The sequence below is a fragment of the Phasianus colchicus genome, chromosome 5 (assembly GCF_987193195.1).
Source record: "Phasianus colchicus chromosome 5, bPhaCol1.hap1.1, whole genome shotgun sequence".
Classification (NCBI taxonomy): Eukaryota; Metazoa; Chordata; class Aves; order Galliformes; family Phasianidae; genus Phasianus; species Phasianus colchicus.
Window position 1 is genome coordinate 39,241,846 of NC_143440.1, and position 12,394 is coordinate 39,254,239.

Here is a 12,394-nt window from a genome sequence, read left to right on the forward strand (position 1 = left end):
TCTAGTACTTGTTTCTACTGCTTCCTGGCAGCTCAGGAGAAATAGATGCGTGGCATCAGCTTTCCTTTGTGCCTGACTGAGATAGGTTAGGAGAGAAGGGGGGGAAAAAAACCCAAACCCTATGCTATGAGAAGAGCAGTGTGGGCAGCTGCTGTTTCAAAAATAAATGGAGTGAAAGAAAAGGTTCTGATTTAAAAAATGCTTCTGGTACCCAGCAACCATGCACCTTCAGAATACACCCATGCACCTGTGTACGTGAGGCTGGGGAGCAATGCCTGTATTCCGTTTAGAGTGTGGCATTTGCACACACAGGCTCTTACACCAATCCAGCAGGGCAACCTAGTTGATCGAGTCTGCCTTGCTGCAGCTTGCTGTAGGAGGCTCAAGCAGCTGCTGTGCTTGGAGCTTCGTTTTCTGTGACCTTGCTGGGTGACAGCGAGGGTGCTGCGTGGCAAGGGTGCTGGGGTATAGGTGCCAGGCTGAACCTCGCACGCAGCACTACAGCCGCGTCGCTGCAGCAGGAGCTCAGCTCCTCCTGGACTCTGCTCCCCTCTGCTGGCAGTCCTGCTGCTACTGCCCAGGAGCCAAGATGAGAGGGGCTGGGCGAGGAGCGGGGTTCTGACAGCCAGAGTCGGAACCAGCAGCCGCAGCAGTGCTTCACTGCTGTCAGGAGCTCGTTAGTACTGGGGAAGCTTGGGCAGTGGGAGGTTACTAGGAGAGGAGGATCAGAAGTACACTACTGACGATGCTAGATACTCCTTTGGCCTAGAGGTACTGTGATTCTCAACAAATCAAGCTATGCTAATTCTCATCAGTCATCATAAAATCATAGAACAGTCTGAGTGCTGACTCAGAAACAGAAGGACACTTCTGCAAGCAGTCACATGTGGTTTATTCTTTTCACAGAGCTGGGAGTAGAAGAGCCAGGGGCTCCATCCCACCCCTGACCTGCAGCAGGCATTACCACACACATGCAGCTGGTGAATGGCACAGAGCGCAGGCTCAGGCACCAGCCAGCAGAGTCCAGAGGAGACACAACTGGAAGCCACAAAAAATAACAGGGACTTCAACTGCAGTAGCAGCAGAAATAAAACCAGAGGGAAGAGACCCCACAGCACAGTAAGCAGTGGGCCATGGCCTCTCCTCAGCAGCCGAAAAGGATGGTACAGAGGAGGTTTAGGGGATAGACTCCATCCCAAGCAGGGGGGTCCTAATGGAAGAACCCTCAGCCTCCCTCCCCTTGAAGATGCTAGCAAGCGTAGGCAGCAACAGAAGATTTGTGGCTGCCCTCCCCCTTTACAAGCAGACCTCCCCCCACTGCAGGCAGAGGTGCCAAGTGGGTTCACAGGCTTTGGGGAGGACGCAGCCCCTCAAGCTCCCCTGCTTAGCCCACCAGCTTGCTCCAGGGGATGGTGCTGAAGAAAGAGTGGGACTTGAGCTTGGCGATTCCACCTCCTCCTGCTCCCAAACGCTGTTTGGGGTTGTGCTGCAGGAGCTGCAGAGAAACATAGGAGATTAGTTGGGAAAGATGGGTGCACTGGTAAAGCTGCCTAGGCTTGACTTGGGCCAGCCTTGGGCCTAGTCCCCCCTCCCTGTGCTCTTCAGCCTTTACCTGAGTGAGTAGTGATGTAGCTGCCAGGCTGAGACCCTCAGGCAGAAGCAGCTGTGTGTGAGGGTAAATCCCTGTTGGATGGCTTTGGAATAGTGGCTGTAGGAGGCAGAGGGTGACAATGAGCAGCAGCACTGATCAGAGCAGTAACACCCTGCTGAGCCTTCAGCACCACCCACCCGCATCCCAGCAAGGCAGGTTAAAATCCAAGGCTCTCAGCTCACAGGGTACTAGGAACCACACTCCTGGAACACTGCAGCCTCTTCCTGGACAGGAGTTCTTGCACTGTTGTGTCCCCTCTGTGCCCCCATCCCAGTGCTGCACAGCCCCACTGCTTCTTACCACTCCAGTCAGCAGCTCGTACAGCAATGACCCAAAGCTCCAGCAGTCCGCTGCTTCAGTGGGCTCTGCGATGCCCCCCACTTCTGCAGAAAGAGCCAGTGAGGGATTTGGGCTGGCAGTGAAGAGCCTGGGCCTGGGCAGCAACCCTGAGGCTGATACATGCAGGCACGCAGGCCTTCCCCCCGATCAGAGGCACTGGGCAGAGGATGTGAGCTTTACCTGGGGCACTGTACAGCTGCTCCAGTGCTTGGCTGCAGCACTGTGGCTCTACCTCTGTCCACTGGCCAAAGAAGGTGAGACGGACGTGACCTGAAGGCCAGCACCAAAGAGGTTAAGACAAAACTGGCAGAGCACAAAGTCAAGGCCCAGCCACTCAGCTGGCAATAAGCCCTTAGTGGGGACAGCTGGGACACATGGCTTCTGCTGTGCCCTGAGTGCAGGGGCACTGAGCTTCTGCTGCTGAGAGCAGGCTGCTTAGATGGGGGCCAGTCCATAGACCTCAGTGCAGGCAGCAGTGAGGAGCTCAGCAGAGGAAGAAGGCTGACTTTCCTCTTGCAAAGTTCTGATTTTTGTTCCTAAGCATTTTGTGGCTCTTCAATTTGCCTCAAACTTTTCCAGCTGCCCAGGGAGGTACCCACGGCTTGAAGCAATTGGCAGGCTCAAGGATACCCCAGGGGTACAAGTACAACCTGGGTAAAAGGGCAGTTCTATCAACCTCAAATACTGCTCAGCTGCTCTCAGCTTCCCTGTGCCAGGATTTCCCAGGCAGGCGGGTCCACACAGGAGCAGAAGCAGCATATTACTGTGGCAATGTTCCCTTCAGAGACACCTCTCGTAATAACCTCTTGGAAATCTCAGATCACGCTTTCATGCTCAGACACAGCCAAACCTCCCCATCTTCCCACCACAACAGGCTCAGGAAGCCCGAGATTCCTGGCAATTGGGTGAGCAGCCATCTTCCACCCCAGCGGCCAGCCTCCACCTACCAGCTGTATCCAGCAGCAGGTTCCTGGGATTGAGGTCCCGGCACAACACGCCCTGTTGGTGAAGCCCCTCTAAGGCCAAGAGGATTTCTGCTGCCCACATCTGCACCTGCTCCTCCTTCACAGCCCAGGCTGTGCGGCCATGTCCCCAAGAGGCCGGAGCCCTGCAGAGTCCCGATGGGGCTGTAGCACGACCACGGGTCAGACTGGCAGTCTGGCCACTGAGGGCCCTGGGCTCATGTTGGGGAGCTGTTCTTGCCAACATGCAGCCCTTGGCCTCGCCAGCGGTCACAGAGTTCTGGATGTGGAAGACCAGACCCTGCTCACAGAGGCTGGGGCTGGGAGTGAATGCAGCTTGGTTGGAGGAGCCCTGGCTGCTCCCTTGGGCGCTGTCCTCGCTGTTCTCTCCCCCATGGCCCTGCAGAGCTGGGGGAACTGTGGTACACAGGGAACCGGAGCTGGGGGAAGGGCCCTGCTGAGACTGGTACTTGGCACGCAGGTGGGACCACAGTGTCTCCCCTGGAAAGCAGAAAAGAAGCAGTGATGGGGCACAAAGCAAGACAGGTACCACACCACGCACCCTGCCTATCATCTCCCCATCTGCCATCCCCTCTCTTTGGTCTGATCTCAAACCCATTGCGTAACCTCTTCATCTCTAACCATACGTCCTTCTGAGAAGGGCTGTGCCAGCAGATAAGGCAGGCCTAACCCACGGAGACGCAGCTGATGCATTAAGGCCGGGGAAGAAGCAGGAGGCAGCGCTGTACTCACCCTGCACGTGCTCCAGGTGCAAGAAGATGGAGTCCTCACTCGCGTAGTAGCACAGCAGCTTCACCATAAAGGGCACGCCATGTGGGATGATGGTCTGGCGCGCGCGGGTCTCCACAAAGGACTTGGGGAGGCTCTGAGGAGGTACAGTACAGGTCACTGGGGGTTACGGGGTGGAAGGGTGTGAGCTTCCCAGGCTCTGGCAGGACAGGACCCAGCCGAGAGGGCTGTGGCAGCGTGCTGAAGTCCTTTATTTATAGGGCACTACTGTGTTCCAAGGGTGCTGGATGTGCCCACCACCTGCACTGGGCACACCGTGCGAGTGACCCACCGCTGCTTTTAGGGCAGAACGCGAGGCTGGGCCTGAGCTGCCTGAGCTGCCTGAGGCCCAGCGGAGAAGCAAACGGATGCAGAGAACCTCCTCCCTCCTCACAGGAGGCGGCTGAGAGGGGCGAGCGGACGACCGCAGATCGGGAAGGCTCCAGAGGAGGCTCCTCGAGCCGCTCTTCGCCGAGCCGCACGACAAAGGAGCTGAGGAGCACCGTCGGACAGCTCGGCCCTACGCGCGGCAGGACCCCGCCCCCGGGCACCACGGGACGGAGGCGGAGGACGCCCGGAGCCGTTACCCACCTTCAGGACGAAGGTCCTGCCGGTTGCCGGGTCCTGCACCACCTGCACCTGCGGGCGGCGCGCGGCACCGATCAGACGCGGTGGCCGCTCGCACCCAGACCGCGCGGGCGAACCGGGCCCCCCGCGCCCCCGCTCGCGCTCCGGCCGCACCTTGTCGATGAGCGCCAGCACCCGGCACCGCCGCAGGTTGTCCACCGCCGAGCGCAGCGTCCTGACGGGCCGCAGGCGGAGGCTGCTGTACCCCTGCGGGCGGGGAGAGCTGGCGTGAGGGACCCCCCCCACCACGCGTCACCCGGCCGGGGACGAGCGCGCGGCCCCCGCTCGCGGCTCACCGTGCCGCCGGGGCTGCCGTCGCCCAGCGCCCGCTGCAGGTGGCAGGTGAAGATCTCCTCGGCGCGCCGCAGGTACTGCGTGATCTTCCGCTTCACGGCCTCGCGCCGCTCCCGGTTGGGTTCCACTGAGGGCGGAGGGCGGCGTGAGGGGGCGGCGGCCCCGCCCGGACCCTCCGGACCCCGCACCGCATCCCCTCCCCCCCGCACCCTGCACGCCGCGCAGCAGCACGTCCACGCCGTTCTGGTAGTGGTTGAAGGCCTCCTCGTAGTCCTCGCTGACGTCCCGCTCCAGCGCCAGCCGCAGCTGCCGCGCCGCCTCTACCAGGTAGTCCCGGCCCGGCCGGCTCATGGGGTCCGGGGGCGCGGGGCCGCGGCTCGGGGCTCGGGCATCCTCCTGCCCCCCGCCCCGCCCCGCCGGGGCTGCGCGCGGCCGCCTCGGGATCGGCGTTCGGCAGGAGCGCGCCCGGCGGCGGCCCCGCCCGCCCATTGGCCGCGGGTGAGATCATCGCGGCGCGGGAACGCGCGCGTGGGCGCGGGGCGCGTGGCGGGCTCCCACCGTTACACGGCGGGGCGGGTGCGCGCGGAGCTCCGCAGCGCTGGAGTCCGGGGGTCCTCGGCGGCAACCCGGGAGCCGGTGGAAGCCCCAGAGCTCCGGAGGCTGCCGCTGTCGACCCGCAGAAGGATCGTGCGCGGCTCCGGGGGATGCGGGGAGCTTCCCGGCACGCCGGGACGGCTGTCGCCGCAGCGGCTACGCCCCACAGCACGCAGCCGTGTAGCCCCGCCGCAGCCCGCTCCCAGCCGACGCCCCGTCCCCGCCGACCCTCCCGCCGCAGCCCGGCCCTACAGGCCTCCTTAAACAAACCTTTGCTCCGCGGCACCGGGATCCTCCACGAGCCAGAGGCACCGATAGCGCCGCGGGGTCCCGCTGCTCTCCCAGGGCCTCGCCGGCTGCAGCGCTCACGGCCCGGCCCCGCCACACCCGCAGGGGTAAGGCACGGCTTCGGGATAGGCGAGCTGGGCACCCGGCCTCCTCACCGGGAAACGCGAGGCTGTTGCACGTGTTGCGGGGCTTCGGGTTTTTAACCCCAATAACCATGCCTGACAGGCTTTTAAATTAATTAAAAGTCTTGTTTTACATAGTTTCCTTCTCAGAGGTCATAATACTACCACGGTGAAAGTTTTACTGTTACAAACAACGTAAGGCCATCAGGGCCATCCCTCAGCACTGCCCCTGGCTCCTGCTGCTCGCAGCACCTCTGGCCCTGCTGAAGGGGCACGCAGCACAGCAAGCTGCCCACACCAGGACCCCCACCTAACACTATCAGACCTGGGAAGGCTGCCCCAGACCCCCCATCCATGCTGCAACCCTCTCTGACCTCCCAGCACAGGATAAACCATATCTCTCCTCAACTGAGGGCAGCAGCTGAGCCATCACACAGCTGCTTCAGGTCTGCAGAAATACACCCCAGCTGTGGCTGGTTAGAGGCTACCAGAAGCTGAGCGAGCTCCAGAGCTGGCCCCACACTCATGAAGAGGGTCGTTGAATGCAGGACTGAACCTAGGAACCTCTGTGCCATCGGTTTCCCGTTTTGTCCTTAGGTCTGTGTGCCACTGAAGGGTACAGAAGAGCACAGAACGCACGTAGCAGCCAGATCCAAGACTGGTAGTGGAATGGAGGAGGCCCAGGGGCAGTGGTTGAGGTGAGCAGAAACCAGGGTGTGGGCTGTCTGTGGGCCTGGCTGAGCTGCAGTGCCATCATGGCCCCAGCGAGGAGCCCCCAGCCCTTTCTTCACTACTGGGGCAAACAGAAAATGAGTGCCTGTAGCTCCCCAGATTGGGGACGACAGTCCCCTGCCCATCCCAGTGTGTTCCCAGTAACGGGCAGTGCCACTGTGCCAGCTGAATGGAGGACATTTCCTGGATAGGAAAGCCCCTGGGCAGTTTGCCCCCAGCATCAGCCCCACCAGGGCCAAAGGACAGCTAGATGGGACCAGACCTCAACAAAGCAGAGGGAGTCAGTGCAGGACCACACCAGGAATGGGATGAGTGCCGCAAGAGCTGGGACCACCAGCCTGCCTCCAGTCTGGGCACTGGCTGGGAAGGGCCCTCCAGCTGCTGTAAAGAGAGGAGCGCTCACCCACCCAGCTCTTGAGTCCACCCCCAGCTTTTATTCAGAAGGGCATGGCTGGGATGTGGCTGTGGGTACAGGAAGGGTCTTCAGCACCACAGTTCCTCCCTATGCCTACCAGAAGGGCTTGCCAAGCTCCCCTCCCCCACAGACACCCTTCTGGGCTGCACCTTGCCCAGATTGGGACCCATCCCAGCTGTGCTCCCTCCCCTCTGCCTGTAGGACACAATAGTTCTGTGGTTCCAGCCCTGCTCACTCCCATTCCACATTGCACTCAGCAGCATGTCCACAGCTCTGTTCCTCTCAGCCCCAGGATGCCCTCCAGCACCAGTTTGCAGCTCCGGCTTCTCATCCTCCCTTCTGGGTTCTTTAGTCCTGCTGCAACCAGTGCAGATGGGGCAACAGAGTGCTTGGCTCCAGGATATGCTTCCACCCAGGCCAAGAATGAATCTTGTCGGCTCCTTCCTGCCTCAGTCCTGCTCCCCAGCACTGTCATTCCACGGGGCTCAGCACCACACATCCCCACACTGGGCAGAAGTGCCATAGGCTCAAGCTCCGGAGGCAGGAGCGAGGCCAGGGGCAGAGCGGAGGCTACCTGCGTGGTGTGCCACATCTGCAAGGGGAGCACAGAACAGTGTGAGAACCACTGGGCTCTGCAGTACCAGAATCACCTCTTGCCCCTCAGCCCTCCCTGTGCCCAGCCCCAACACCAAACTGAGGGAAGAGACCATGAGATCTGGGGCTTCATGGCAAGGAGAGGGGTGTGGAGCTGGAGGTGCTGGCAGAGCACTGAGCAGCACACTTCAGACAGAGAGGGGTATAAACAGCAGCAGAGTGCCTGCTCTGCAGCCCCAGCAGGCTGTTTGCAAGAGTCAGCAGGACACAGCGAGGGTAAGGACAGGAGTAACCCAAACAGCAGCTGGCCAAGGACTGCAGTAAGGACACGGCTGGCAGCAGGATGAGGCTAGAACTGGAAATTCATGGATCAAGAACTCAGCATGGTCTGTGCAGGCAATATAGCCATATGCAACAAATTCATGCTCCATCCACCCATCCCCACCCTGAGTGGGACCAGCCAGCTTCAAGCATCCCTGCCAGAGGCCTGCTGTACATGGATTGGTGGGTGTCCAATCTCCCAGCCCCACGCTGTCCCCGCTGTCCTGCTCCTTCCTGCATTTGTTTCACTCTACTCACAGCACCAGACCTAACACCTGACCGCAGCTGATCCTTGCCAAGAAGCGAACCCAGAAGGCACCACCCACGCCTGCCCTGCTCACTTACAGCTCGCAGTCTTTACGTCTCTTCTTGTCTTGTCTTCTCTTACCTCGGCCCTTGAGTCTCCTCCTTCAAAAGCAAAGCAGCAAAGAGAGGCTGACGTGTGGGCACTGAGCCCGCAGCCCCAGCAGCGGCGCGCCCCAATGCCACTTACCTGCCCGGCCTCGCCAGGTCCTGCCGCGGCCTGCGGGGAGAGCAGGGTGGTTAGGGGGCAGTGCCAGCTGGGAGCTGCCGAGGAGCTGCCAAAGCACCCTAGCATCCTTAAAACAGACTCAATAACTCCTGCCCACTTTTCAGCCCCTCACTGACTACAGTAGACAGAGGGACAGCAGACTCAGTGACACTCCTGGGCTTCAGCAGTGGTTGGCTGACACCAGCCACAGCATCCGTGGCTCAAGCATCCCCAGTATAAGCCATGGTTAGGCTCCATTCACTGCATTTAAACTGAACTTAACAAGGGGAGCAATGTAAAAGTGCTGAAGGGTGCTTGATGAGAAGACAAAAGGCTGTGCAGGTGCAAGACAGACCTGAAGCCAGAATGCACACTTGTGAGTGCTGCCCCAGGAATCACCCCATGTAGGGAAACCACAACAGGCTCAGGAAATTCCCTCACGGAACACAGCTGGAAGTAGGGGGAAGTCGCACACGTGCCTCTTCCCGCTCCTTACGCATCCACTGAGAGACAGCTCCAGAGCCAGCATGGAGCAGGACAGCCCCTGGGCCTGCTCCAACATCACCGCCTGCACCGCTGTGGGGGAATACTTGGCACGGGATCCTTATGCTCTTCTGGACAAGGCTCGTGCTGCCCAGCAGGACATGCTTCCCATTTTTTGCAACACTCCACTGCTGAGACCAAAGGGCAGTGACCTACTGCAGTTAACTTTGTGCCAGGCTGACAGGCAGTGATGAGCATCTGTCCCAGGTCAGTGCTACATGACCTTGCCAGATTGGCACCATGCATTTAAGCTCAGATGTAAACCCTAAATCCCTATCCTCAGATCAGGGAGCCTGCCTGAAAGGGAGATGCAAGGCCCAGCCTTTTGGCCTACGGTTACACTCATTTGTGCCAAGTCACAGAGCATCCTCCCAAGGCTTGGGTGCGCTGCTCCAGAGTTGCCTTACCCTGTGCCCAGAGCAGCACACAGGACTGTGCCAAGGCAGGTGAGGGGATGGGGGCACAGGCACCCCAAATCACCAAGTGCTCAGTGCCCGACTGGAGCACACCACACCTCTGGGCTGCAGGAAACATGCTGCAGAGACACAATACAGCTTGGGACCGTGAGCTCCAGCAAAACCCATATCTGAGCATAGCTGAGATGGGAAAGGCCCCAGCATGTCCCCTTGCCCCATGGAGGGGTGGCAGGTGGGCTGGCAGGGCCTCAGCAGCAGAGTGAGCCCTACCTGCACTCGCACTGCTTGTGCTCGGTGAACGACATCTCCACGTAGGGTGCCTCCATGTAGGGTGCCTCCCCGTTGGGCTTTATCTTCACAAGCTGAAAGGAACAAAGGTTACTTCCCAGCCCACAGTCGAGGCACCGTTTCTCCACCTCCACTCAGTGCAGGACAATGACCACCCCAGCCCTCGTCCAGGCACAGGGCAGGGCCACTCCTCAGCACTAGGGCCTCTGCCTCCATAGGCAGCAGCCCCAGCTGGGCTGTGGCTCTGGAAGCTCTCTAACACCTCCTTGTGCCTTCAAGGCTGCATTAAGTCTCCTGTTGGGATTTCTCAGCTTTAGAACAGATATTCTGTCTCTGCCTTTACAAAGACTTTTCACATTTGACTGCTTTGCACATCTTCCTTCTCTGAAGGATATCTCTTCCAACCCAGTTTTCCAGACCGTTCCCTCTGCTGCCACTCCTCCCACCACACCGGGCCACAGCCCAGACAATGGTGCCTCCTGTCCTGGGGGTACAGGATTTGCCCTGCCGCATGTCAGCCTGCAGAGCAGCCAGGGGAGCAACCCACACACCCAGGGGCTTCTCTGGGAAAGTTTCAACCGTGCTGTGACCCACACTGACCCTATGCACTGCAGCCAGATGCCTCCTGTGCCGGGGAGCCCAGGAAGGGCACAAGTCCCCACCTCTTATTTGTTTCAAACTTTTGCTCTAATTAAGAGTTTTTAATTTTTTTTTTTTTTTAATATTGTTTTGGTAGCTCCCCTCCTGACTTCCGATGTGCTTTCAATCTCTGCAGGCTCTCCAGTCCCTCACCCACAGCAGGGCAGCAGCACACCGACTACCGGCAGCGCAGAGCGAGGACGCGAGCCGCCCCGCTCACCATGAAACAACCATGGCCCCTTGTGCTCACCCTGCCCATCCCACGTCTGCTGCCAGCAAGCTGTGTGCGTCTCCTGGCACACGGGAGCTGCCACGCTGCTGGCACTTCCCAGCCATCCCCGCTGGCAAGATCGCAAGCCGCAGGGAAACCCCAGCCCCACAGGGACGCAGAAAGTTGGTGGCAGCAGCTCTTGTTATGGACCGCGCACTGAGGAGAGCGCAAGGAAGGGGAGAGAGAGCTCTGTGCCACCAGAGGTCTCACCCGACCTCCCGGACGAGCGCACAGAACAGGCGTAGGTACCCCTCTGGCTGGGCACTTGTCCGGGTCCCCTACAGCGCCGTGAGGATGGGAGGCCGCGAGCGCAAAGCTTTCCAGGAGCCCACCGCCATCCCGGTCCCACGGGGCAGTGCTCACCTGCACGGTGACCGTGCTGGTCTGCACGGGGACGCAGCGGAGCCCCTCATCACCGCAGCAGCCCCCGCAGCGCTGCAAGGAGACGCAGGAAGGCCTGAAGATGTACTCCACCTCGTTGGGGAACTCGGTTATGATATCCACCAGCTGCTCCCGAGGCCGGCAGAAGCTACGGTTCCAGATCTCCTTAAAGGTTAGGACTGCAAGAGACCGTGGGGCTCTAAGGGGTGCCCCGGGGAAGAGGGTCCCCAGCCGAGCCCTGCAGCGCTGTCCCCATCGCAGAGCGGGATGCGGAGGATCCCCCGGTGCCCCCAAAAAGTCTGCCGCTGCGCTGCTGCGGACCTCGGGCAGCCACCCGTCGCCCCGGGGCTCCGTCCCCGCCTGCCGGCTCCGCACCCCCGGCGGCCTCGCTGCCGGCCGGCAGGGAGCAGGGGCACAGCCCCGGGTCCAGGTGAGCTGCCGCCCGCTTCCCCGCCGGTTCCCCCGGTTTCGGCTCGGAGGTGCCGCTCCCCCGGGGCGGAGCCGCGTCGCGCCGTCCCGTAGCATCGCTCGGCGGCGCAGCACCGACCCGGGGGCGCCGCCGCGGGCCGCGGGGCTGCGAGACGAAGAGCCCGGAGCCGGGAAACCGCCCGCTGCCCCGCACCGACGCCCGCTGCCGACTCACCGGGCGCCTCCGCGCTGGCTGTCCCCCGCGCCTCCGGGGCCTGCAGGGAGGGAAAGGCGGGCGTTGTAGTGGCGGCACGGCGGGACCGCCGCCCTCCGGCCCCGGGCGGCGGCCCCGCTCCGACCTCCCCGCTCGACCCCCCCGGTTCTTACCGGGGCGGGCGGCGCGCCCAGCGCCCCGGCCAGCAGCAGCCGCAGGAAGGCTCCGAGAAGCCGCATCGCCGCCCCGACCCCGACTCAGTGCCACCGCCTCCGCCCCGTCGCCCCCCACATGCCAGCCCGCTCCGTCGCCGCCGGGCCATGGGAGCGCGTCCCGCTCAGCCGCCCCTATTTCACCGCCGCTGTCCCGCTCCGCCCCCGCCCGCCTCGGCCCCCGCCCCGGCCCGCTCCGGCCGCGGGGAGGAGCAGGTGCCCGGCCCCGGGGGACGCGGGAACGAGCGCGTCCCCGGAGCGACGGACGGGTCGCCCCCCTTCCCGCTGCTGGAGCCCGGGAGTGATCCCGGCCCAAATCCCGGTTCTGCCCGGCGCCGAGGTTCTCCGGCACGCGGAGGACGGGGAGGCGCGGGGCGGCGGGTGCCGGGCCGGCGGAAAGCAGCCCGGTGGCCGCGGAGCGGCTCCGTTCAGGGGGCCGGGGGCGGTCGGGCCCTCGAGGTTAAAACCGGAGGAGCTCCGTGGCCTTTTCTGTGCTATTTTTAAGCCCCGGTGTCCAGGAAAGCTGTGGCAGCCGGAGGTGGGAGGGAGCAGATGCCAGCGGGGAACACGATCCCCCGTGGGCTGCAGGTCTTGAGTAAGGATGGGCTCTGTTTCCATGCCGGGCCTGGTATCCTTGCTTCCTGGAGGGCAGCAGGGCTGCGGGGGCTCCCGGCCTTCCTCCGTGTGGGGTCCATCCTTGCACCGCCGTGGCACGTCCCGGCCCCACGTGCTCTGCCCCCGAGACACGGGGCCGTACAGGCGGTGGTGGCTCAGGCGCCAGTG

General features: G+C 62.0%; 2 protein-coding genes across 7 annotated transcripts; both read right to left on the bottom strand.

The window, feature by feature from the left end:
* Positions 1 to 868: 868 nt before the first annotated feature.
* RPS6KL1 (ribosomal protein S6 kinase like 1) lies at positions 869 to 5,166 on the bottom strand. Of its 5 annotated transcripts, XM_031593887.2 has the most exons (11): positions 4,872 to 5,166; positions 4,665 to 4,789; positions 4,483 to 4,575; positions 4,333 to 4,380; positions 3,706 to 3,838; positions 3,262 to 3,453; positions 2,938 to 3,117; positions 2,171 to 2,260; positions 1,952 to 2,034; positions 1,613 to 1,708; positions 869 to 1,495 (listed from the first exon to the last, which is right to left on the bottom strand). In XM_031593887.2, the coding sequence occupies exons 1-11, from the start codon at positions 5,149 to 5,151 to the stop codon at positions 1,385 to 1,387; spliced, it is 1,431 nt and encodes a 476-aa protein (XP_031449747.2). In that variant the 5' UTR covers positions 5,152 to 5,166; the 3' UTR covers positions 869 to 1,384. The 5 variants fall into 5 exon arrangements, with proteins under 5 accessions (XP_031449747.2, XP_031449744.1, XP_031449743.1 ...); XM_031593884.2 differs by having other exon boundaries at positions 1,952 to 2,031; positions 2,938 to 3,453; XM_031593883.2 differs by having other exon boundaries at positions 2,938 to 3,453.
* A 480-nt stretch (positions 5,167 to 5,646) lies between these two features.
* Positions 5,647 to 11,790, bottom strand: PGF (placental growth factor). 2 transcript variants are annotated; one of them, XM_090141390.1, is made up of 7 exons: positions 11,573 to 11,790; positions 11,421 to 11,460; positions 10,760 to 10,956; positions 9,469 to 9,560; positions 8,222 to 8,251; positions 8,117 to 8,136; positions 5,647 to 7,405 (listed from the first exon to the last, which is right to left on the bottom strand). In XM_090141390.1, exons 1-7 carry the CDS (start codon positions 11,636 to 11,638, stop codon positions 7,341 to 7,343), a joined length of 510 nt encoding a protein of 169 aa, XP_089997516.1. In that variant the 5' UTR covers positions 11,639 to 11,790; the 3' UTR covers positions 5,647 to 7,340. The 2 variants fall into 2 exon arrangements, with proteins under 2 accessions (XP_089997516.1, XP_031449752.2); XM_031593892.2 differs by having other exon boundaries at positions 5,648 to 7,405; positions 8,074 to 8,136; positions 11,573 to 11,777.
* Positions 11,791 to 12,394: the final 604 nt, after the last annotated feature.

Coding starts and splice junctions, on each gene's coding strand:
- RPS6KL1 (XM_031593883.2), bottom strand. CDS start 5,151: ATGGGCGGGCGGGGCCGCCGCCGGGCGCGCTCCTGCCGAACGCCGATC. Junction 4,576..4,664: donor ACGGCAGCCCCGGCGGCACG/GTGAGCCGCGAG, acceptor CCCCGCCCGCAG/GGGTACAGCAGCCTCCGCCT. Junction 3,839..4,332: donor GCAGGACCTTCGTCCTGAAG/GTGGGTAACGGC, acceptor GTACCTCCTCAG/AGCCTCCCCAAGTCCTTTGT.
- PGF (XM_090141390.1), bottom strand. CDS start 11,638: ATGCGGCTTCTCGGAGCCTTCCTGCGGCTGCTGCTGGCCGGGGCGCTG. Junction 8,137..8,221: donor GACCTGGCGAGGCCGGGCAG/GTAAGTGGCATT, acceptor TTGCTTTTGAAG/GAGGAGACTCAAGGGCCGAG. Junction 7,406..8,116: donor GAGGAGACTCAAGGGCCGAG/GTAAGAGAAGAC, acceptor CTCCCCTTGCAG/ATGTGGCACACCACGCAGGT.